The sequence below is a fragment of the Heterodontus francisci genome, chromosome 49 (genome assembly GCF_036365525.1).
Source record: "Heterodontus francisci isolate sHetFra1 chromosome 49, sHetFra1.hap1, whole genome shotgun sequence".
In the NCBI taxonomy this organism is placed as follows: domain Eukaryota; kingdom Metazoa; phylum Chordata; class Chondrichthyes; order Heterodontiformes; family Heterodontidae; genus Heterodontus; species Heterodontus francisci.
The window spans coordinates 8,512,468-8,539,232 of NC_090419.1; the positions used below are offsets into that span (position 1 = coordinate 8,512,468).

At 50.1% G+C, this 26,765-nt stretch overlaps 1 protein-coding gene across 1 annotated transcript in view; it reads right to left on the minus strand.

The window, feature by feature from the left end:
• LOC137358320 (metabotropic glutamate receptor 6-like) overlaps window positions 1-26,765 on the minus strand; it is a 67,317-nt gene that overhangs the window by 20,449 nt on the left and 20,103 nt on the right. Inside the window, exons 3-8 of the mRNA XM_068024263.1 lie at window positions 26,184-26,319; window positions 25,705-25,859; window positions 23,632-23,772; window positions 21,743-21,943; window positions 20,587-20,726; window positions 14,915-15,850 (exon numbers count right to left, since the gene is read on the minus strand). Coding sequence (XP_067880364.1) covers window positions 14,915-15,850; window positions 20,587-20,726; window positions 21,743-21,943; window positions 23,632-23,772; window positions 25,705-25,859; window positions 26,184-26,319 — 1,709 coding nt within the window. The remainder of the gene's footprint in view (window positions 1-14,914; window positions 15,851-20,586; window positions 20,727-21,742; window positions 21,944-23,631; window positions 23,773-25,704; window positions 25,860-26,183; window positions 26,320-26,765) is intronic.

Consider the following 26,765-nt stretch of genomic DNA (forward strand, 5'->3'; position numbering starts at 1 on the left):
TATATCCCCCAATATCCCCTAGTCTAGTACATCCCCCAATATCCCTCTAGTGTAGTATATCCCCAATATCCCTCTAGTCTAGTACATCCACCAATATCCCTCTAGTGTAGTATATCCCACAATATCCCTCTAGTGCAGTATATCCCCCAATATCCCCTAGTCTAGTACATCCCCCAATATCCCTCTAGTGTAGTATATCCCCAATATCCCTCTAGTGTAGTATATCCCCCATTATCCCCTAGTCTAGTACATCCCCCAATATCCCTCTAGTGTAGTATATCCACCAATATCCCTCGAGTGTAGTATATCCCCCAATATCCCCTAGTCTAGTACATCCCCCAATATCCCTCTAGTGTAGTATATCCCCCAATATCCCTCTAGTGTAGTATATCCCCAATATCCCTCTAGTGTAGTATATCCACCAATATCCCTCTAGTGTAGTATATCCCCCAATATCCCCTAGTCTAGTACATCCCCCAATATCCCTCTAGTGTAATATATCCCACAATATCCCTCTAGTGTAGTTTATCCCACAATATCCCTCCAGTGTAGTTTATCGCACAATATCCCTCTAGTGTAGTATATCCCAAAATATCCCCGAGTGTAGTATATCCCCAATATCCCTCTAGTGCAGTATATCCCCCAATATCCCTCCAGTGTAGTATATCCCACAATATCCCCTAGCGTAGTATATCCCCAATATCACCCTAGTGTAGTATATCCCCAATATCCCTCCAGTGTAGTATATCCCCCAATATCCCTCTAGTGTAGTTTATCCCCCAATATCCCTCCAGTGTAGTATATCCCCCAATATCCCTCTAGTGTAATATATCCCCCAATATCCCTCTAGTGTAGTATATCCCCAATATCACCCTAGTGTAGTACATCCCCCAATATCCCTCTAGTGTAGTACATCCCCCAATATCCCTCTGGTGTAGTATATCCCACAATATCCCCCAGTGTAGTATATCCCCAATATCCATCTAGTGTAGTATATCCCACAATATCCCTCAAAATCCCTCTAGTGTAGTATATCCCCCAATATCCCTCTAGTGTAGTATATCCCCAATATTCCTCTAGTGTAGTATATCCCCCAATCTCCCTCTAGTGTAGTATATCCCCCAATATCCCTCTAGTGTAGTACATCCCCCCAATATCCCTCTCGTGTAGTATATCCCCCAATATCCCTCTGGTGTAGTATATCTCCAATATCCCTCTGGTGTAGTATATCCCCAATATTCCTCTAGTGTAGTATATCCCCCAATATCCCTCTAGTGTAGTACATCCCCCCAATATCCCTCTCGTGTAGTATATCCCCCAATATCCCTCTAGTGTAGTATATCCCCAATATTCCTCTAGTGTAGTATATCCCCCAATATCCCTCTAGTGTAGTACATCCCCCAATATCCCTCTCGTGTAATATATCCCCAACATACCTGTAGTGTAGTATATCCCACAATATCCCTCTGGTGTAGTATATCCCCAATATCCCTCTAGTGTAGTATATCCCCCAATATCCCTCTAGTGTAGTATATCCCACAATATCCCTCTGGTGTAGTATATCCCCAATATTCCTCTCGTGTAGTATATCCCACAATATCCCTCTGGTGTAGTATATCCCCAATATCCCTCTCGTGTAGTATATCCCACAATATCCCTCTAGTGTAGTATATCCCCCAATATCCCTCTAGTGTAGTATATCCACCAATATCCCTCTAGTGTAGTACATCCCCCAATATCCCTCTAGTGTAGTGTATCCCCCAATATCCCTCTAGTGTAGTATATCCCACAATATCCCCTAGTGTAGTGTATCCCCAATATCCCTCTAGTGTAGTATATCCCCCAATATCCCTCTAGTGTAGTATATCCCCCAATATCCCTCTAGTGTAGTATATCCCCCAATATCCCTCTAGTGTAGTACATCTCCCAATATCCCTCTAGTGTAGTACATCCCCCAATATCCCTCTAGTGTAGTGTATCCCCCAATATCCCTCTAGTGTAGTATATCCCACAATATCCCCTAGTGTAGTGTATCCCCAATATCCCTCTAGTGTAGTATATCCCCAATATCCCTCTAGTGTAGTATATCCCCCAATATCCCTCTAGTGTAGTATATCCCCCAATATCCCTCTAGTGTAGTATATCCCCAATATCCCTCTAGTGTAGTACATCCCCCAATATCCCTCTAGTGTAGTATATCCCCAATATCCCTCTAGTGTAGTATATCCCCCAATATCCCTCTAGTGTAGTATATCCCCCAATATCCCTCTAGTGTAGTATATCCCCAATATCCCTCTAGTGTAGTATATCCCCCAATATCCCTCTAGTGTAGTATATCCCCAATATCCCTCTAGTGTAGTACATCCCCCAATATCCCTCTAGTGTAGTATATCCCCCAATATCCCTCTAGTGTAGTACATCCCCCAATATCCCTCTGGTGTAGTACATCCCCCAATATCCCTCTAGTGTAGTATATCCCCAATATCCCTCTAGTGTAGTATATCCCCCAATATCCCTCTAGTGTAGTATATCCCCAATATCCCTCTAGTGTAGTATATCCCCCAATATCCCTCTAGTGTAGTATATCCCCCAATATCCCTCTAGTGTAGTACATCCCCCAATATCCCTCTAGTGTAGTATATCCCCCAATATCCCTCTAGTGTAGTATATCCCACAATATCCCCTAGTGTAGTGTATCCCCATTATCCCTCTAGTGTAGTATATCCCCCAATATCCCTCTAGTGTAGTATATCCCCCAATATCCCTCTAGTGTAGTATATCCCCCAATATCCCTCTAGTGTAGTATATCCCCCAATATCCCTCTAGTGTAGTACATCCCCCAATATCCCTCTAGTGTAGTATATCCCCCAATATCCCTCTAGTGTAGTATATCCCCCAATATCCCTCTAGTGTAGTATATCCCCCAATATCCCTCTAGTGTAGTATATCCCCCAATATCCCTCTAGTGTAGTACATCCCCCAATATCCCTCTAGTGTAATACATCCCCCAATACCCTCTAGTGTAGTACATCCCCCAATATCCCTCTGGTGTAGTACATCCCCCAATATCCCTCTAGTGTAGTACATCCCCCAATATCCCTCTAGTGTAGTACATCCCCCAATATCCCTCTGGTGTAGTATATCCCCCAATATCCCTCTAGTGTAGTACATCCCCCAATATCCCTCTAGTGTAGTACATCCCCCAATATCCCTCTGGTGTAGTATATCCCCCAATATCCCTCTAGTGTAGTACATCCCCCAATATCCCTCTAGTGTAGTATATCCCCCAATATCCCTCTAGTGTAGTACATCCCCCAATATCCCTCTAGTGTAGTATATCCCCCAATATCCCTCTAGTGTAGTACATCCCCCAATATCCCTCTAGTGTAGTATATCCCCCAATATCCCTCTAGTGTAGTACATCCCCCAATATCCCTCTGGTGTAGTATATCCCACAATATCCCCTAGTCTAGTACATCCCCCAATATCCCTCTAGTGTAGTATATCCCACAATATCCCTCTAGTGTAGTATATCCCCAATATCCCTCTAGTGTAGTATATCCCCAATATCCCTCTAGTGTAGTATATCCCACAATATCCCTCTAGTGTAGTATATCCCCCAATATCCCCTAGTCTAGTACATCCCCCAATATCCCTCTCGTGTAGTATATCCCCAATATCCCTCTAGTGTAGTATATCCACCAATATCCCTCTAGTGTAGTATATCCCCCAATATCCCCTAGTCTAGTACATCCCCCAATATCCCTCTAGTGTAGTATATCCCCCAATATCCCTCTAGTGTAGTATATCCCCAATATCCCTCTAGTGTAGTATATCCACCAATATCCCTCTAGTGTAGTATATCCACCAATATCCCTCTAGTGTAGTATATCCCCAATATCCCTCTAGTGTAGTATATCCCACAATATCCCTCTAGTGTAGTATATCCCCCAATATCCCCTAGTCTAGTACATCCCCCAATATCCCTCTAGTGTAGTATATCCCCAATATCCCTCTAGTGTAGTATATCCCACAATATCCCTCTAGTGTAGTATATCCCCCAATATCCCCTAGTCTAGTACATCCCCCAATATCACTCGAGTGTAGTGTATCCCCAATATCCCTCTTGTGTAGTATATCCACCAATATCCCTCTAGTGTAGTATATCCCCAATATCCCTCTAGTGTAGTATATCCCACAATATCCCTCTAGTGTAGTATATCCCCCAATATCCCCTAGTCTAGTACATCCCCCAATATCCCTCTAGTGTAGTATATCCCCAATATCCCTCTAGTGTAGTATATCCACCAATATCCCTCTAGTGTAGTATATCCCCCAATATCCCCTAGTCTAGTACATCCCCCAATATCCCTCTAGTGTAGTATATCCCCCAATATCCCTCTAGTGTAGTATATCCCCAATATCCCTCTAGTGTAGTATATCCACCAATATCCCTCTAGTGTAGTATATCCCCCAATATCCCCTAGTCTAGTACATCCCCCAATATCCCTCTAGTGTAATATATCCCACAATATCCCTCTAGTGTAGTTTATCCCACAATATCCCTCCAGTGTAGTTTATCCCACAATATCCCTCTAGTGTAGTATATCCCACAATATCCCCGAGTGTAGTATATCCCCAATATCCCTCTAGTGCAGTATATCCCCCAATATCCCTCCAGTGTAGTATATCCTACAATATCCCCTAGTGCAGTACATCCCCCAATATCCCTCCAGTGTAGTATATCCCACAATATCCCCTAGCGTAGTATATCCCCAATATCACCCTAGTGTAGTATATCCCCAATATCCCTCCAGTGTAGTATATCCCCCAATATCCCTCTAGTGTAGTATATCCCACCATATCCCTCCAGTGTAGTGTATCCCCAATATCCCTCCAGTGTAGTATATCCCCCAATATCCCTCTAGTGTAGTATATCCCACAATATCCCCTCGTGTAGTTAATCCCCCAATATCCCTCTAGTGTAGTATGTCCCCCAATATCCCTCGAGTGTAGTATATCCCCCAATATCCCTCTAGTGTAGTATATCCCACAATATCCCCCAGTGTAGCATATCCCCAATATCACCCTAGTGTATTATTTCCCCCAATATCCCTCCAGTGTAGTATATCCCACAATATCCCTCTAGTGTAGTACAACCCACAATATCCCTCTCGTGTTGTATATCCCCCAATATCTCCTCGTGTAGTATATCCCCAATATCACCCGAGTGTAGTATATCCCCCAATATCCCTCTAGTGTAGTATATCCCCAATATCCCCTAGTGTAGTATATCCCACAATATCCCTCGAGTGTAATATATCCACCAATATCCCTCTAGTGTAGTACAACCCACAATATCCCTCTCGTGTAGTATATCCCACAATATCCCCTCGTGTAGTATATCCCCAATATCCCTCTAGTGTAATATATCCCCCAATATCGCTCTAGTGTAGTATATCCCCAATATCCCCTAGTGTAGTATATCCCACAATATCCCCGAGTGTAGTATATCCCCAATATCTCTCGAGTGTAGTATATCCCCCAATATCCCTCTAGTGTAGTACATCCCCCAATATTCCTCCACCCCCAATATCCCTCCAGTGCAGTATATCCCCCAATATCCCCTAGTGTAGTACATCCCCCAATATCCCTCTAGTGTAGTATATCCCACAATATCCCTCTAGTGTAGTATATCCCCAATATCACCTCGTGTAGTATATCCTCCAATTTCAACCTGGAGTAGTATATCCTCCAATTTCACCCCAGTGTTGTATATCCCCAATATCACCTAATTGAAGTCTATCCCCAATATCACCCTAGTGTAGTATATCCCCAATATCACCTCGTGTAGTATATCCCCAATATCACCTCGTGTAGTATATCCTCCAATTTCAACCTGGAGTAGTATGTCCCCCAAATTCACCCCAGTGTAGTATATCCCCCAATATCACTCTCATGTAGTATATCCCCCAATATCACCCCAGTGTAGTATCTCCCCCAATATCATCCTCGTGTAGTATATCCCCAATATCACTCTGGTGTAGTATATCCTCCAATTTCACCCTAGTGTAGTATATCCCCCAAAATCACCCTAGTGTAGTATATCCCCCAATGTCACTCTAGTGTAGTATATCTCCCAATATCACCCGAGTGGAATACATCACCCAATATCCCCCGAGTGTAGTATATCCTCCAATATCACCCTAGTGTAGTATATCCCCCAATATCACCCGAGTGTAGTATATCCCCAATATCACCCTCGTATAGTATATCCCCAATATCACCCCAGTGTAGTATATCCCTAAAATTCATCCTAGTGTCGTATAGCCCCCAATATCACTCCAGTGTAGTATATCCCCCAATATCACCCAAGTGTAGTATATCCCCCAATATCAGTGTAGTGTAGTATATCCCCAATATCACCCTAGTGTAGTATATCCTCCAATATCACCCCAGTGTAGCATATCCCCCAATATCACCGTAGTGTAGTATATCCCCCAATATCACCCTAGTGTAGTATAGCCCCCAATATCACTGTAGTGTAGTATATCCTCCAATATCACACTAGTGTAGTATATCCCCCAATATCACCCTCATTTAGTATATCCCCAATATCATTCTCGTGTAGTATATCCTCCAGTATCACCCCAGTGTAGTATATCCCCCAATATCACCCTCATGTAGTATATCCCCCAATATCACTCGAGTGTAGTATATCCCCCAATATCACCCTAGTGTAGTATATCCTCCAATATCACCCTCATGTAGTATATCCCCAATATCACTCTAGTGTAGTATATCCCCCAATATCACTCTAGTGTAGTATATCCTCCAATATCACCCTAGTGTAGTATATCCCCCAATATCACCCTCATGTAGTATATCCCCAATATCATCCTCGTGTAGTATATCCCTGATATCACTCTAGTGTAGTATATCCTCCAATATCACCCTCGTGTAGTATATCCCCCAAATTCACCCTAGTGTAGTATATCCCCAATATCACCCGAGTATAGTATATCCCCCAATATCACCCTCGTGTAGTATATCCTCCAATATCACCCTAGTGTAGTAGATCCCCCAATATCACCCTCATGTAGTATATCCCCAATATCACCCTAGTGTAGTATATCCTCCAATTTCACCCTAGTGTAGTATATCCCCCAAATTCACCCTCGTGTAGTATATCCCCCAAATTCACCCTCGTGTAGTATATCCCCCAATATCACTCCAGTGCAGTATATCCCCAATATCACCCTAGTGTAGTATATCCTCCAATATCACCCTCGTGTAGTATATCCCCAATATCACCCAAGTGTAGTATATCCCCCAAATTCACCCTCGTGTAGTATATCCCCCAAATTCACCCTCGTGTAGTATATCCCCCAATATCACTCAAGTGTAGTATATCCCCAATATCACCCTAGTGTAGTATATCCTCCAATATCACCCTTGTGTAGTATATCCCCCAAATTCACCCTAGTGTAGTATAGCCCCCAATATCACTGTAGTGTAGTATATCCTCCAATATCACACTAGTGTAGTATATCCCCCAATATCACCCTCATTTAGTATATCCCCAATATCATTCTCGTGTAGTATATCCTCCAGTATCACCCCAGTGTAGTATATCCCCCAATATCACCCTCATGTAGTATATCCCCCAATATCACTCGAGTGTAGTATATCCCCCAATATCACCCTAGTGTAGTATATCCTCCAATATCACCCTCATGTAGTATATCCCCAATATCACTCTAGTGTAGTATATCCCCCAATATCACTCTAGTGTAGTATATCCTCCAATATCACCCTAGTGTAGTATATCCCCCAATATCACCCTCATGTAGTATATCCCCAATATCATCCTCGTGTAGTATATCCCTGATATCACTCTAGTGTAGTATATCCTCCAATATCACCCTCGTGTAGTATATCCCCCAAATTCACCCTAGTGTAGTACATCCCCAATATCACTCCAGTGTAGTATATCCCCAATATCACCCGAGTATAGTATATCCCCCAATATCACCCTCATGTAGTATATCCTCCAATATCACCCTAGTGTAGTAGATCCCCCAATATCACCCTCATGTAGTATATCCCCAATATCACCCTAGTGTAGTATATCCTCCAATTTCACCCTAGTGTAGTATATCCCCCAAATTCACCCTCGTGTAGTATATCCCCCAAATTCACCCTCGTGTAGTATATCCCCCAATATCACTCCAGTGCAGTATATCCCCAATATCACCCTAGTGTAGTATATCCTCCAATATCACCCTCGTGTAGTATATCCCCAATATCACCCAAGTGTAGTATATCCCCCAAATTCACCCTCGTGTAGTATATCCCCCAAATTCACCCTCGTGTAGTATATCCCCCAATATCACTCAAGTGTAGTATATCCCCAATATCACCCTAGTGTAGTATATCCTCCAATATCACCCTTGTGTAGTATATCCCCCAAATTCACCCTAGTGTAGTATATCCCCCAATATCACCCTAGTGTAGTATATCCTCCAATATCACCCTAGTGTAGTATATCCCCCAAATTCACCCTCATGCAGTATATCCCCCAATATCACTCTAGTGTAGTATATCCCCAATATCACCCTAGTGTAGTATATCCTCCAATATCACCCTAGTGTAGTATATCCCCCAATATCACCCTAGTGTAGTATATCCCCCAATATCACCCTAGTGTAGTATATCCTCCAATATCACCCTAGTGTAGTATATCCCCCAATATCACCCTAGTGTAGTATATCCCCCAATATCACCCTCGTGTAGTATATCCTCCAATATCACCCTCGTGTAGTATATCCCCAATATCACCCTAGTGTAGTATATCCCCCAAATTCACACTAGTGTAGTATATCCTCCAATATCACGCTAGTGTAGTATATCCCCCAAATTCACCCTAGTGTAGTATATCCTCCAATATCACCCTAGTGTAGTATATCCCCCAAATTCACCCTAGTGTAGTATATCCCCCAATATCACCCTCGTGTAGTATATCCCCAATATCACCCTAGTGTAGTATATCCCCCAAATTCACCCTAGTGTAGTATATCCCCCAATATCACCCTAGTGTAGTATATCCTCCAATATCACCCTAGTGTAGTATATCCTCCAATATCACCCTTGTGTAGTATATCCTCCAATATCACCCTTGTGTAGTATATCCCACAATATCACCCTAGTGTAGTATATCCCCCAAATTCACCCTAGTGTAGTATATCCCCCAATATCACCCTAGTGTAGTATATCCTCCAATATCACCCTAGTGTAGTATATCCCCCATATTCACCCTAGTGTAGTATATCCCCCAATATCACCCTCGTGTAGTATATCCCCAATATCACCCTAGTGTAGTATATCCCCCAAATTCACCCTAGTGTAGTATATCCCCCAATATCACCCTAGTGTAGTATATCCTCCAATATCACCCTTGTGTAGTATATCCTCCAATATCACCCTAGTGTAGTATATCCTCCAATATCACCCTTGTGTAGTATATCCCCCAAATTCACCCTAGTGTAGTATATCCCCAATATCGCCCTAGTGTAGTATATCCTCCAATTTCACCCTAGTGTAGTATATCCCCCAATATCACCCTAGTGTAGTATATCCTCCAATATCACCCTAGTGTAGTATATCCCCCAAATTCACCCTCATGCAGTATATCCCCCAATATCACTCTAGTGTAGTATATCCCCAATATCACCCTAGTGTAGTATATCCTCCAATATCACCCTAGTGTAGTATATCCCCCAATATCACCCTAGTGTAGTATATCCCCCAATATCACCCTAGTGTAGTATATCCTCCAATATCATCCTAGTGTAGTATATCCCCCAAATTCACCCTAGTGTAGTATATCCCCCAATATCACCCTAGTGTAGTATATCCCCCAATATCACCCTCGTGTAGTATATCCTCCAATATCACCCTCGTGTAGTATATCCCCAATATCACCCTAGTGTAGTATATCCCCCAAATTCACACTAGTGTAGTATATCCCCCAATATCACCCTAGTGTAGTATATCCTCCAATATCACCCTAGTGTAGTATATCCCCCAAATTCACCCTAGTGTAGTATATCCTCCAATATCACCCTAGTGTAGTATATCCCCCAAATTCACCCTAGTGTAGTATATCCCCCAATATCACCCTCGTGTAGTATATCCCCAATATCACCCTAGTGTAGTATATCCCCCAAATTCACCCTAGTGTAGTATATCCCCCAATATCACCCTAGTGTAGTGTATCCCCAATATCACCCTCATGTCGTATATCCCATAATATCACCCTCATGTAGTTTATCCCCAATATCACCCTAGTGTAGTATATCCCCCAATATCACCCTAGTGTAGTATATCCTCCAATATCACCCTAGTGTAGTATATCCCCCAAATTCACCCTAGTGTAGTATATCCCCCAATATCACCCTAGTGTAGTATATCCCCCAATATCACCCTCGTGTAGTATATCCTCCAATATCACCCTCGTGTAGTATATCCCCAATATCACCCTAGTGTAGTATATCCCCCAAATTCACCCTAGTGTAGTATATCCCCCAATATCACCCTAGTATAGTATATCCTCCAATATCACCCTAGTGTAGTATATCCCCCAATATCACCCTCGTGTAGTATATCCCCAATATCACCCTAGTGTAGTATATCCACCAAATTCACCCTAGTGTAGTATATCCTCCAATATCACCCTAGTGTAGTATATCCCCCAAATTCACCCTAGTGTAGTATATCCCCCAATATCACCCTCGTGTAGTATATCCCCAATATCACCCTAGTGTAGTATATCCCCCAAATTCACCCTAGTGTAGTATATCCCCAATATCACCCTAGTGTAGTATATCCTCCAATATCACCCTAGTGTAGTATATCCTCCAATATCACCCTTGTGTAGTATATCCTCCAATATCACCCTTGTGTAGTATATCCTACAAATTCAGCCTAGTGTAGTATATCCTCCAATATCACCCTAGTGTAGTATATCCCCCAATATCACCCTAGTGTAGTATATCCTCCAATATCACCCTTGTGTAGTATATCCTCCAATATCACCCTTGTGTAGTATATCCCACAATATCACCTTAGTGTAGTATATCCCCCAAATTCAGCCTAGTGTAGTATATCCCCCAATATCACCCGAGTGTAGTATATCCTCCAATATCCCCCTAGTGTAGTATATCCCCCAATATCACTCTAGTGTAGTATGTCCCCCAAATTCACCCTAGTGTAGTCTATCCTCCAATATCACTCTAGTGTAGTATATCCCCAATATCACTCCAGTGTAGTATATCCCCCAATATCACCCTAGTGTAGTATATCCCCCAAATTCACCCTAGTGTAGTATATCCCCCAATATCACCCTAGTGTAGTATATCCTCCAATATCACCCTAGTGTAGTATATCCCCCAAATTCACCCTAGTGTAGTATATCCCCCAATATCACCCTTGTGTAGCATATCCCCAATATCACCCTAGTGTAGTATATCCCCCAAATTCACCCTAGTGTAGTATATCCTCCAATATCACCCTAGTGTAGTATATCCCACAATATCACCCTCGTGTAGTATATCCTCCAATATCCCCCGAGTGTAGTATATCCCCCAAATTCACCCTAGTGTAGTATATCCCCCAATATCACCGTAGTGTAGATTACCCCCGAAATTCACCCTAGTGTAGTATATCCCCCAATATCCCCCGAGTGTAGTATATCCCCAATATCCCCCTAGTGTAGTATATCCTCCAATATCACCCTAGTGTAGTATATCCCCCAATATCCCCCGAGTGTAGTATCTCCCCCAATATCCCCCGAGTGTAGTATATCCCCCAATATCACCCTTGTGTAGTATATCCCCAATATCCCCCGAGTGTAGTATATCCCCCAATATCCCCCGAGTGTAGTATATCCCCCAATATCCCCCGAGTGTAGTATATCCCCCAATATCCCCCTAGTGTAGTATATCCTCCAATATCACCCTAGTGTAGTATATCCTCCAATATCCCCCTAGTGTAGTATATCCCCCAATATCCCCCGAGTGTAGTATATCCCCCAATATCCCCCTAGTGTAGTATATCCTCCAATATCCCCCTAGTGTAGTATATCCCCCAATATCCCCCGAGTGTAGTATATCCCCCAATATCCCCCTAGTGTAGTATATCCTCCAATATCCCCCTAGTGTAGTATATCCCCCAATATCCCCCGAGTGTAGTATATCCTCCAATATCACCCTTGTGTAGTATATCCTCCAATATCACCCTTGTGTAGTATATCCCACAATATCACCTTAGTGTAGTATATCCCCCAAATTCAGCCTAGTGTAGTATATCCCCCAATATCACCCGAGTGTAGTATATCCCCCAATATCACTCTAGTGTAGTATGTCCCCCAAATTCACCCTAGTGTAGTATATCCTCCAATATCACTCTAGTGTAGTATATCCCCAATATCACTCCAGTGTAGTATATCCCCCAATATCACCCTAGTGTAGTATATCCCCCAAATTCACCCTAGTGTAGTATATCCCCCAATATCACCCTAGTGTAGTATACCCTCCAATATCACCGTAGTGTAGTATATCCCCCAAATTCACCCTAGTGTAGTATATCCCCCAATATCACCCTTGTGTAGTATATCCCCAATATCACCCTAGTGTAGTATATCCCCCAAATTCACCCTAGTGTAGTATATCCTCCAATATCACCCTAGTGTAGTATATCCCACAATATCACCCTCGTGTAGTATATCCTCCAATATCCCCCGAGTGTAGTATATCCCCCAAATTCACCCTAGTGTAGTATATCCCCCAATATCACCCTAGTGTAGATTACCCCCGAAATTCACCCTAGTGTAGTATATCCCCCAATATCCCCCGAGTGTAGTATATCCCCCAATATCCCCCTAGTGTAGTATATCCTCCAATATCACCCTAGTGTAGTATATCCCCCAATATCCCCCGAGTGTAGTATATCCCCCAATATCCCCCGAGTGTAGTATATCCCCCAATATCACCCTTGTGTAGTATATCCCCCAATATCCCCCGAGTGTAGTATATCCCCCAATATCCCCCGAGTGTAGTATATCCCCCAATATCCCCCTAGTGTAGTATATCCTCCAATATCACCCTAGTGTAGTATATCCCCCAATATCACCCTTGTGTAGTATATCCCCCAATATCCCCCGAGTGTAGTATATCCCCCAATATCCCCCGAGTGTAGTATATCCCCCAATATCCCCCTAGTGTAGTATATCCCCCAATATCCCCCGAGTGTAGTATATCCCCCAATATCCCCCGAGTGTAGTATATCCCCCAATAACCCCCGAGTGTAGTATATCCCCCAATATCCCCCTTGTGTAGTATATCCCCCAATATCCCCCGAGTGTAGTATATCCCCCAATATCCCCCGAGTGTAGTATATCCCCCAATATCACCCTTGTGTAGTATATCCCCAATATCCCCCGAGTGTAGTATATCCCCCAATATCCCCCGAGTGTAGTATATCCCCCAATATCCCCCGAGTGTAGTATATCCCCCAATATCCCCCTAGTGTAGTATATCCTCCAATATCACCCTAGTGTAGTATATCCCCCAATATCACCCTTGTGTAGTATATCCCCCAATATCCCCCGAGTGTAGTATATCCCCCAATATCCCCCGAGTGTAGTATATCCCCCAATATCCCCCTAGTGTAGTATATCCTCCAATATCACCCTAGTGTAGTATATCCCCCAATATCCCCCGAGTGTAGTATATCCCCCAATATCCCCCGAGTGTAGTATATCCTCCAATATCCCCCTAGTGTAGTATATCCCCCAATATCCCCCGAGTGTAGTATATCCCCCAATATCCGCCGAGTGTAGTATATCCTCCAATATCCCCCTAGTGTAGTATATCCCCCAATATCCCCCTAGTGTAGTATATCCTCCAATATCCCCCTAGTGTAGTATATCCTCCAATATCACCCTAGTGTAGTATATCCTCCAATATCCCCCGAGTGTAGTATATCCCCCAATATCCCCCTAGTGTAGTATATCCTCCAATATCCCCCTAGTGTAGTATATCCTCCAATATCCCCCGAGTGTAGTATATCCCCCAATATCCCCTGAGTGTAGTATATCCCCCAATATCCCCCTAGTGTAGTATATCCTCCAATATCCCCCGAGTGTAGTATATCCCCCAATATCCCCCGAGTGTAGTATATCCCCCAATATCCCCCTAGTGTAGTATATCCTCCAATATCCCCCGAGTGTAGTATATCCCCCAATATCCCCTGAGTGTAGTATATCCCCCAATATCCCCCTAGTGTAGTATATCCCCCAATATCCCCTGAGTGTAGTATATCCCCCAATATCCCCCTAGTGTAGTATATCCTCCAATATCACCCTAGTGTAGTATATCCCCCAATATCCCCCGAGTGTAGTATATCCCCCAATATCCCTCTGGTGTAGTATATCCTCCAATATCCCCCTAGTGTAGTATATCCTCCAATATCACCCTAGTGTAGTATATCCTCCAATATCACCCTAGTGTAGTATATCCTCCAATATCACCCTAGTGTAGTATATCCCCCAATATCCCCCGAGTGTAGTATATCCTCCAATATCCCTCTAGTGTAGTATATCCCCCAATATCCCCCTAGTGTAGTATATCCTCCAATATCCCCCTAGTGTAGTATATCCTCCAATATCACCCTAGTGTAGTATATCCCCCAATATCCCCCGAGTGTAGTATATCCCCCAATATCCCCCGAGTGTAGTATATCCCCCAATATCCCCCGAGTGTAGTATATCCTCCAATATCCCCTAATGTAATACATTCTGCAATATCCCCCTGACAGCCATACCAGCGGACAGAGAGCAGACTGGTGCCATTACCTTTTCAGCCGACTGTGCCGTGCCGAAAAAGATGGGGACGAATGCCAGCCAGATGATGCAGGTGGTGTACATGGTGAAGCCGATGGGCTTGGCCTCGTTGAAGGTCTCGGGCACGCCGCGGCTCTTGATGGCGTACACGGTGCAGGTGACCATCAGGAGGATGCTGTAGCTGAGGCAGCAGATGATGGAGCGGTCGGACATGTCACACTTGAGGACCCCTCGGGCGAACTGGGGGTCGGGGGTCCGCTGTTCCTCGTAGTCCACGGTGGCGTGGGGGGGCTGGACGCCCAGCCAGACGAGGACCCCCAGGACCTGGAGGGAGATGAGAATGAAGGTGATGGCCAGCTGCGAGGTGGGGCTGATGAACCGGGGGGGCGTCACCGACCTCTTGCCCCTCTCGAAGATGCGGTAGATGCGGTTGGTCTTGGTAAGCAGGGCGGAGTAGGTGATGCTCATGCCCAGTCCCAGCAGGAGGCGGCGGAGGGCACAGACTACGGCCCCCGGCTCGGCGATCATCAGGAAGGTGATGGCGTAGATCAGGAAGATCCCGGTCAGCAGCACGTAGCTGAGCTCGCGGCCCGACGCCCGAACAATGGGCGTCTCGTTGTGCCGGATGAAGATGAGCACGGTGGAGGTGGTAACCAGGATGCCCATGACCGCCAGAAAGAGGGGCAGCACCGCCCAGGCCGAGTGCCACTCCAGCTTGACCACGGGCGTGGGCCGGCAGCCCGTCCGGTTCTGGCTGGGCCTCATGTCCAACGGGCAGAGCTGGCAGTCGAACTCGCTGAGCTGGTAGCGGTAGCCATCGCACAGTTCACAGTGCCAGCAGCAGGGCACGCCCTTCACCATCTTTTTCCGCTCGCCAGGCTGGCAGGGGACGCTGCACACCGAGGGCGGGACCTCCGTGCCCCCGCCGCCCCACTGCATCTCCTCCAGCTGAAACAGACCATAATTTGCATGACGTTAGATACAGAGTAAAGCTCCCTCGACACTAATAAAAAACGGGGTTGGCTGCTGCCTAATTGTGACGACTGAGTGCTGATTGCAGCAACGAGCAACAGCTGACAGTGCTGCAGTCAGTTGCTGGAGGTGCTGCTGGAGAGGGAGAGCTGAGGAGAGAGCTGCATCATTTTGAATAACTTTTGCTACCGAGGAGAAAAAGACTTTTGAATCATAAGACTGTGTTTCGAGGTGGGTGTCGAGCACCAGACTTGAATTTGATTTGGACTGTTGGCAGAGGTGGGAGAGGCCGGAAGAACAAGGGGTGGGGGCTGCTTTTGGCTGACCCAGGTGAAGACACCTCTCCCCAACCGGAAGACCAGAAGAGTGTGTGAAGGACTGTTTGAACTGTTGTCTGTCATATCACCTCGGTAAAGCAAGTCATCACTCCCAGCCTCCCTTTTCCTCTTCAGCATACCCTCTGCCTCGCCCCTACCTGATTATATTTTATTTATTTATTTTTTTCTTGCTTTATTTCAAATCTGTAGGCCTACCTTTGGGGTGGGGTTTAGCTCTTGACCCATGGCAAGTCCATCTGTGCCCATGACGGGGCCCTCTAACACCTCTGCGGCTGCCCATGTGGCCCCGTCACCATTCAGGCTGATCACTTCTGGCCATGGGGTGAAGAGCTATCCCCACCCCAACATGTCTATTGTCGGCCCCTCGGCCATTGTTGCAGCCTCGAAGATGTACGGAAAGGCTGTGTTCTTCCTGAAGACCGAGCGGGCAGTGTCTGGCCCTGAGTAAGGGGCTCACTGTGAGGGGGACCTTCCTGTCGGTGGACCCTCTGGGGGCCACCTCGCAGCGGATAATGTTGTCCAACATCCCACCCTTCATTCCCAGTGAGCTCCTCCTCCCCCACCTGCACCATCTGGGGGAGGTGAGGTCGGGGATCACCCCAGTCCGGCTTGGTCTTCGGGAGCACAGCCTCCAACATGTCTACTCCTTCCGCCGCCAGTTATTTATGCAACTGGCGCGGGAGGAGGACACGGAGGGCCACTTCAATGTGGAGTTCCAGGGGACGGGCTACCGCGTCTTTTGGACCTCAGACAGGGATCGGTGCCATCCCTTTAAGGGGGTGGGACACGTTCAGAAGAACGCAGGCGGGGTCCGCGTACTGGCACTTTAACAACCGGCTGCTGGAGGACGAGCGATTTCGGGACTCGTTTTGTCGATTCTGGGCCGACTGGAGAAGGAAGCAGGGGGGCTTCCCCTCCTTGAGGCTATGGTGGGATGTGGGCAAGACTCACATCCGCGTCTTCTGTCAGGAGTACGCGAAGGGGTCGACCAAGAGGCGGGAAGCCGAGATCGGGCACCTCAAGAGGGAGGTGCTCGACTTGGAGTCCCGCCTCGGTCATGCCGTCGCGGACCTGGCCCAGTGGCAGGCGTACAAAGAGAAGGGCGCGCTGAGGGACCTGCAGCTCATAGGGTTCCGAGGCGCATTTGTGAGGTCGCGGATCCAGATCCTGGAAGATTTGGACCGCGCCTCACCCTTCTTCTACTCGCTGGAAAAATGGCGGGGGGTCTGTTGAGCTGCTGGCCAACGACGGATCCTCCATCACGGATCCGGAGGGAATGGGCCTCCTGGTCCGTACTTATTACAGTGCGTTGTTCTCTCCGGATCCGTCCAGCGAGGATGCGCGCAGAGTTTCGTGGGAGGACCTGCTGCAGGTCAGCCCGGAGGGCGCTGAAGGATTGGAGGCTCCGCTCACGTTGGCGGAGCTGACTGGCGCCCTCCACCAGCTCATGAGGGGCAAATCCCCAGGGCTGGATGGGTTGACCGTGGAGTTCCTCAGGGCATTCTGGGACGTCCTGGGGGACGATTACACGCGGGTCCTGGGGGAAAGCCTGGCATCTGGGGAGATGCCCCTCTTGTGGCGCAGGGCGGTCATCGTTCTGCTGCCGAAGAGGGGCGATCTCTGCCTGCTTAAAAACTGGCGTCCGGTCTCCCTCCTCAGCACGGATTATAAGATCTTTGCCCGGGCTATGTCTACCCGCCTGGGCTCCGTGCTGCCCGCATGATCCACCCCGACCAGTCCTACACGGTCCCGGGCCGGTCCATCCAGGACAACATCCACCTGGTCCGGGACCTGATCCATCTTTCCCAGAGGACTGGTCAGTCGGTCGCCTTTCTCTCCCTCGATCAGGAGAAGGCGTTCGACAGGGTGGATCACGAATACCTTTTCGGGACTCTGCGCACTTTCGGACTCGGCCCGCATTTTGTGGCCTGGGTCCGACTTTTATACTCCGCTGCAGAGTGTCTAGTCAAAGTTAACGGGTCCTTGACGGCGCCCCTTCGCTTTGGGAGAGGAGTGCGTAAGGGATGCCCCATGTCCGGCCAATTGTATACCATCTGCGTGGAGCCCTTCCTGTGCCTGCTTCGCAGGAGGTTGACGGGATTGGCTCTGCTTTCCTACAGGGGCCGAGCGCTGGTCATAAACCAACTGGTGGCCTCCATGTTGTGGTACCGGTTGGTCACTTTGGCCCCGCCCCCTGCATTTGCCACCAAGATCCAGAAGAAACTCGTCGATTTCTTCTGGGGCAAGAGGAAACACTGGGTCTCTGCCGCGGCCCTGAGTCTCCCGATCGAGGAGGGCGGTCAGTCGCTGGTGTGCGTCCGCACCCAGGCTGCAACTCTCCACCTTCAGACCCTGCAGAGATACCTGTACGTCGAACGTCCTCCCAGATGGTGGGCGCTGGCGACGTATTTTTTCTGCCAGTGTCACTGCCTTCAAGACGACACGCAGCTCCCAGTGGAGTCCATTAGCCGCGCCTCTCTGAGGGAGTTGCCTGTCTTTTACCGGGATCTATTCCGAGTCTGGAACATGGTCGCCTCCAGTCAGGGCGCTCCCCCGCCGGCAGAGGAGAGCGCCTCGGCTGTCCGGGCGGCCGACTCTGGGGACGGTCCAGCGTGCGGAGGAATAGCCGAAACCCCCGGGACTGCGGGTGGCGAGGGGGCTCGGGAGTGCGGAGCGCTCCCGGCCGAGCGGGGGTCCGTGTTCCACACATATACGGAGTGTGCGAGGTTGCAGCCCCTCTTTGAGTATCTGAAGGGGCTGCTCCTCAAGTTCTGGCTGCACTTCAGTCCCACGCTCCTGATCTTTGGGCACCCGGTGCGGAGGGGGCTCGGGCCGGGAGGAGGACCTCCTCGTCGGTCTGCTCCTGGGCCTGGCCAAGGTGGCAATTCACAGGTCCAGGCTGCGGGCCATCGGGGGGTGGGGGGTGGGGTGGGGGGGGTCCGTCCTCCCCGATTGCCTGCCACCTCTTCCGCGGTTACGTTGGCGCCCGGGTGTCCCTGGAGAAGGAGTAAAGAGGAACAAAGGACACCTTAAGTAAAAGGGTTAAATACGCAGCAGACCTCAGTCTGCATTGTAAAACAAAACGGGGTCAGATGCAGACTGACGTTCAATGCAGTTGCTGTCAGACAAACTCAGTCACTGCCCGCTCTGAACCCAAGTGACACACGATTAAAGGATGAGCAGGGCATATTATAAACTAATTCCAGCCTCTGGAATCTGCTTGAATATTAATTTAATTGTGGAAATCCCACTTCAGTAAATTGTTTCAGCACCTCTCGTTCATTTGCTGAGCAGAGCAGTGCGGAGATTTTTAATCGAAAATTGCTTTCAAAATCCCCTTTCCTGCGAATTCATGTTGGCCAGATTCCCATTTTGTGTTAAATCCTGATTTTTTAAAACTCCGGCAGCAGGCTGCAGATTCCACAGGGCAGCATGAAGCCAGAAGGAATGCATTGTGTGGTTAAAAGCCTGAAACTTCATGTTAACTCCTTCACTGACATGACTGGACGGAGAGAAGTGAGGCCAGTTCTCCCTGGCTGCAGACTTTGGCCCCAAACCGTCTGACGTGCGGGGTCTTTGCCCAGCCGTGGCTGTGGAATCTTTTACATCCACCCGAGAGGGCAGACGGGGGGGCCTCGGGTTTAATGTCTCATCCCGAGAGACGGCCCCTCCGACAGTGCGGCGCTCCCTCAGTACTGACCCTCCGACAGCGCGGCGCTCCCTCAGTACTGACCCTCCGACAGCACGGCGCTCCCTCAGTACTGACCCTCCGACAGTGCGGCACCCCCTCAGTACTGACCCTCCGACAGTGCGGCACTCCCTCAGTACTGACCCTCCGACAGTGCGGAACTCCCTCAGTACTGACCCTCCGACAGTGCGGCGCTCCCCCAGTACTGACCCTCCGACAGTGTGGCGCTCCCTCAGTACTGACCCTCCGACAGTGTGGCGCTCCCTCAGTACTGACCCTCCGACAGTGCGGCGCTCCCTCAGTACTGACCCTCCGACAGTGCGGCGCTCCCTCAGTACTGACCCTCCGACAGTGCGGCGCTCCCTCAGTACTGACCCTCCGACAGTGCGGCGTTCCCTCAGTACTGACCCTCCGACAGTGCGGCGCTCCCTCAGTACTGACCCTCCGACAGTGCGGCGCTCCCTCAGTACTGACCCTCCGACAGTGCGGCGCTCCCTCAGTACTGACCCTCCGACAGTGCGGCGCTCCCTCAGTACTGACACCGGCGGGGAGTATTGGGGCTGGATTACTGGGCTCCAGTCCCAGAGTGGGGGCTCGGACCCCACGGGCATGTGACTGAGAGGGGACGGGGAGAGGGAGAGGGAGACCGGCTGAGGCCGAGGGGAGGAGCTCAAGTTGGCTCTTACATTCATTCGTAGCTGGTCCGTCCACTGCCCGATGACTTTGTACCCCGGGGTACTGGTGTTGGTGTGGTGATACTGGAAGATGTGATACCGCCCGGGGGCGTCCCCGTTCTCGTTGAACATCACCGAGGTGCCGGCACTCCCTGAGAAAGGAAAAACATGGTCAGGGAACGCTGAGATCCCAGAAACAGAGCCCTCGCCCTCCCCTCGGCTCCGAGGAAAGCAGTTTTGTCGGGACAAATTAAGAGCGACGATCTCATGGGCACATGCAAGATTCCGAGAGGGCTTTGACAGGGTCGATGCCGAGAGGCTGTTTTCCCCTCGCCCCCCCCCCCTCCCCCCCCACCCCGGCTGGTGTGTCTCGAACACGGGGGTGGAGGGGGGGGGGTGTTCACAGTCTCAGGGTAAAGGGATGACGGGGAGCGTTGGGAAGGGGAGGAAATGGTGGGCAGGGGGGTGCGGGAGACAGGAAATAAGGGAAACCACTCAAATCGGTTGTGTCCGGCCTAGCCCACCTTCCCAAGCCTGAATCCAGTTAGATTTGAGCCCCTGCATTTTTGCGGCACCCGGTTTTCTTGGGTCTTGAGGTAAAATAGACAACATTGGTGTTAACTGGCTCCTTGCAGCTCAATACCCAGAGTGCACTGGTGCTTCAACTGGTGGTTGAGGCTTTTTTTGGCTCAACTAGGCCACGAGCGCTCCCCAAACTCCCGCGGGGCCCTAACTAATTACTTTATGCCCAAATTAACAAGAAATAATTGCTGCCCTGAGGCGGACAGAGTCATCTCATTACCTGAAATCTTCCGCACACCCTCCCACAAGATCCCTGGGCGCCTCAACTCCAGCTGACTGCCAACTGCTCTCACCGTCCTTGCTCCATCCCTTCTCTCCGGCCCGGCCTTCCGGAACCTTCAGCTCGTCCAAAAACTCTGCCGCCCCCACCCCCCCCTTGCCCCCGCCCCTGCCCCGTGTCCTAACTCGCATCCCGTTCGCAACCGTCACCTCCGCCCCTGTTGGCCGCTCGCCGACCCGCAGGCGCGAGGTCATAGTTGAATCTCCTGTGGTGAATGCTGGGTCGCGAACGCGCCAACGCTTCCCCGACCGTCTCCCAGCACTACCCCGCGTCCCGACCACCCCCCCCCCCCCCCCGCAAACTCACCGTTGAAGGTAACGCCCCGGATGTACTGCAGGAGAGTCTTGCCGCCGATTGCGTCCATCTTGGGGCAGACACCAATGGCCCCCGTGCAAAGGTCATTGTGCATGTCATGGAGGGCGTGGGCCATGGCGTAGACGGCATCTATCACAAACTGCACCTTCCCTTCCTGCTCGTAGTGTGAATCCCGGCCAATGCGCTCCTGGCCTGGAGATAGAGAGACAGAGAGAGAGAGAGAGAACGAGGGGGGTGGGGGGGAGAGGGGAGGAAAGAGAAGAGAGAGAGAGAGAGGAGTGATGGAGAGCGGGAGTGGGAGAAAGAGGGAGAGAGAGGGGTTGGACAGAGAAATAGGGCGAGTGAGGGGAGAGAAAGAGAGAGAGAGAGAGAGAGGAGGGAGGGTAGGGGAATGAGGGAGGTACAGAGGAAGGGGGGGGGACAGAGAATGGAGAGGGGGAAGAGGGAGAGAGAGAGAGTGTGTGTGTGGAGAAATGTAAAGTGGTGAGAGAGAAGGGGAGAGAGAGAGAGACAGAGGAGTGACGGCGAGCAGGAGAGGGGAAAGAAGGAGAGAGAAGGGGAGAGAAAGGGGGAGAGAGAGCGAGAGTTGGAGAGAGAAATAGGGAGGGAGAGGGGTGAAAGAGAGGGGGGAGAGAGGGTAGGGGAAAGAGGGAGGGAGAGAGCGAGGAATGGACAGAAAGTGGAGAAGGGGGAGGAGGGAGGGAGAGGGATAAAGTGAGGAGAGAGAGGAGCGAGGAAGAGGGGGAGAGAGAGAAATAGGGAGAGAGAGGGGCAGAAAGGGAGAGAGAGAGAAGCGGAGAGGGATAGACAGAGAGGAGGGAGGGAAAGAGAGAGGGGAAGAGGGAGAAAAGAGGGAGGGAGAGAGAGGGAAAAGGGGCGAGAGGGAGAGAGATAGAGCAGAGAGACAGAGAAAAAGAGAGGGTGGAGACAGCGAGAGAGGGAGTGAGAAGAGATAGAGAGGGAAGAGAGAGGATGGAGAGAGAAAGAGTGAAAGAGAGAGATAGAGAGTGAAACAGAGAGGGGGGATATCAGCCTGATTACAATAACTGACAAATATTTTGGTTTCTCCAGTGACAATGTGAGGGAGTCACAGAACGGAAAACAGGGATCGTTGTCCTAATCTGTCACGTGACACGGAGTCTCCGTAATATCCCAGGGAGCTTCAACTCAGGCCCTATCCCAGGAAACTCCGTCAGACCACAACCCCAGGACTGTGAGCTTGGGCTCACCATGAACCCCACAACAGGACACAGGGGAGGAGGCTCAGTAGAAAAAAACACTGCGGAAAATGGACAAGGTGGGCGGATTAGACCGGGAAAAGGAAGGAAGGCCTCAGCCAGACATGGCTGCCTGCCGCAACAACACAAGGGCTGCAGCGACATGAGGGACGCAGCAACCGAGGGCCGTAGCGACGTAAGGGCCGCAGCAGCACAAGGGCCGAAGCAACTTGGGGCCATAGCGATGTAAGGGCTGGAGCAACACAGGGGCTGCAGCAACACAAGGGCTGCAGCGATGTAAGGGCTGGAGCAACACAGGGGCTGCAGCAACACAAGGGCTGCAGCGATGTAAGGGCTGGAGCAACACAGGGGCTGCAGCAACACAAGGGCTGCAGCGATGTGAGGGCTGGAGCAACACGAGGGCTGCAGCCACACAAGCGCCGCAGCAACATAAGGGCCGCAGCAACACAAGACCTGCAGCAACGTAAGAGCCGCAGAATGCCGTTTCTAACCGCGCTTCACGGAAGGTGGCGAGGCTTGGGTTGGCCAATGACCGGGTGAAAGTCCCCCCCCTTGCCCTACAGCGCCCGCCTGATCGGGCGACGCCAGCCCTGCTGGCTAAGCCACCAGGCGTTCAGGGAAAGGCGATTGGACCTGCCCTACCCGTGCATTTTTTAACGGTCGGGTCTTGCTGTCCTCGAGGCAGGGTCAGCTTGCAGGTGAAGTCATCTTCCCAGAACTCGGCAAACCAGATGTTCCTGCGGTTGTTTTGGAGTGAACGACTAGTGAAATATTGGTCGAAACCTGGAACAGAGAGAGGGTTTGGGAACCAAGTACAAAGCCACAGCCTGTCTCCCACTCATCCCAGCCTCTATCTGTAGTCACAGATTCCCTCACAGCGGGTTCAGGATATTTCTATACCCCTGGAGGCTTTGTATCAGTGTAACAGGCTGTCAAGAGTCCCTTCATCAATTTATTAAATCTATATCTGTACACACAGCCATTTCTCTGTCTCTCCATCTGTCCGTCTGTGTCTCTCTCTCTCTCTCTCAGTCTCTCCATCTGTCCGTCTGTCTCCCTCCCTGTTCCTCCATCCATCTCTGTCTCCTCCTCTATCAATCTATCTCGTCTCTCACTATCCCTATCTCTCTAACTATGAATCGCACTCTCAGGGCAGTTTTCATTGTAACATCGCCCATCTCCGCCCCTGCCTCAGCTCATCGGCTGCTGAAACCCTCATCCCTGCCTTCGTCACCTCCAGACCTGACTATTCCAACACACTCCCGGCTGGTCTCCCACATTCGACTCTCTGTAAACTCGAGGTCATCCAAAACTCTGCTGTCCCCGTGTCCTAACTCGCACCGAGTCCCGTTCACCCGTCACCCACTGTGATCACTGACCTACACTGTCTCCCAATCAAACAAGACCTCAATTTTAAAATTCTCACCCTCGTGTTCAAATCCCTCCATGGACCTCACCCCCCTCCCGATCTCTGTAACCTCCTCCAGTCCCTACAACCCTCCCTATCTCTGTAACCTCCTCCGGCCCCTACCCCCCCCTCCCTATCTCTGTAACCTCCTCCAGTCCCTACAACCCTCCCTATCTCTGTAACCTCCTCCAGCCCCTACAACCCTCCCTATCTCTGTAACCTCCTCCAGCTCCCACAACCCTCCCTATCTCTGTAACCGCCTCCAGCCCCTACACCTCTCCCTATCTCTGTAACCTCCTCCAGCCCCTACAACCCTCCCTATCTCTGTAACCTCCTCCAGCCCCTACACCTCTCCCTATCTCTGTAACCTCCTCCAGCCCCTACACCTCTCCCTATCTCTGTAACCTCCTCCAGCCCCTACAACCCTCCCTATCTCTGTAACCTCCTCCAGCCCCTACACCTCTCCCTATCTCTGTAACCTCCTCCAGCCCCTACAACCCTCCCTATCTCTATAACCTCCTCCAGCCCCTACAACCCTCCCTATCTCTGTAACCTCCTCCAACACCCAACAACCCTCCGAGATCTCTGCCCTCCTCCAATTCCGGCCTCTTGACCATCCCCCGATTCCCATCGCTCCACCATTGGCGGCCGTGCCTTCAGCTGCCTGGGGCCCTAAGCTCTGGAATTCCCTCCCTAAACCTCTCCGCCTCTCTCTCTCCTCCTTTAAGACGCTGCTTAAAAACCGACCTCTTTGACCGAGCTTTTGGTCGCTGGTCCCTGATATCTCCTGATCTGGCTCGGGGATGAAATTCTGACTGATTTACACTCCTGTGAAGCACCTTGGGGACATTTTATTACGTTAAAGGCGCTATATAAATGAAATCAGGTCTCTTACTGTCCTTTCCCACACTCAGTAAAATTATGGATTAACTCATTCCCCCCCCCCCCCCACCCCAATCACATCCCGGTTGCCATGCAGGATTGATTTGAATGTTAACCAGACCTTGCTGGTCCTGGGCTCGTCATCCCATGACAGGACCAGAATGCATTGCTGACTCCCCCTCACCAACCCCTCCCCCACCCGCTCTTTCCCCATCGCCCATGACCTTCTCTGCTCTAAGGAGAACAATCCCAGCTTCTCCCAGTCTCTCCGCATTAACTGAGGTCCCTCATCCCTCGACACGCCCACCCAACTCCCCATCGACCCACCCCTCCTGCTGATCGGGCCTCGGCCCCAAGCTAGAGTTAATCCCGGATGGGCTCCCCCAACCTCCGCGGCCGCCTCTTTTGCGAAGCGGCTCCCTTACCCTCGATGGATGTCCGCTTCGGCAGGATGGTGACGGCCCCTTCCGCCACTTCCTCCTGGTGCAGGACGGGCGAGGCCTTGGCGCCCCAGCTGTCGGACCCCACCCACAGGAAGTGCCCGGTCAGGTTGGCGAGGTTGGCCGCTTCCAGCACCCTCCTGCGGAATGAGAGAGAGAGGGAGAGAGAGCCTCGGACGTTCAGGGCAGAATGAGGTCATGGGGGCGGGAGTGAGGAGGGGCGGGAGACGGAGAGAGTGAACGAGCGAGGGAGCGGAGAGCGAAGCGCAGGAGGAGCGAGGGAGGAGAGGGGCGACGCGGTGGCGAAGGTGGAAGACGGAAGTTGGGGTGCGGGGACAGGTCGAAGGGAAAACTGAAGTCTCTGGGGAAGAGCGCGGGTTGGGGGGGTGGGGGGGGGTCGCGGGTGTCGAATTGGCCGTTTATTGGGGCGTTACCGCAAGCGAACAGCGCGGGACGGGTCTTACTTAATGTCGTCCTCGTTGGCGAAGATGATGATGCCTCGGGCGTTGGGCGTCTCCATCAGCCGGTTGACAATCTTCTCGAATTCGCCGGGCTTCGGCTCACGGGGGATTTTCAGCGACTGAGCAATACACAGCCCACCTGAGGCACAGGACAAGACGTCAGGCCGGAGAGCGGGGTGGGGGGTGGCGCTGGATCTCCCCCCGCCCACCTCCTCCGCGAAGATGGCGGCGACTCCCGCCCTCTATCTTGAATACAACTGAGCGGCTCACTGGGCCGTTCCGGAGGGCCTGGAGACATGTGCAGGCCGGAGGCAGGTAAGGAGGGCGGATTCCCTCCCTCTCGGGGTGGGGTGGGTGCCAGGAATATATTTGTGCCTTTCTGGGCCCATCCCCCACAACACCCCCCCCCCACCCCCCGACCCCCGACCTCGGGGACGAAGGAGGGTCCCCAGCTATCAAGGGCAGCCGGCACTGAGGCCGCATCACAAGGCCCGAGGGCTCTGGAGACTCAATGGTGAGAGTGAGGGTCCGATAGTGAGAGTGAGGGTCCCGATGATGAGAGTGAGGGTCCGATAGTGAGAGTGA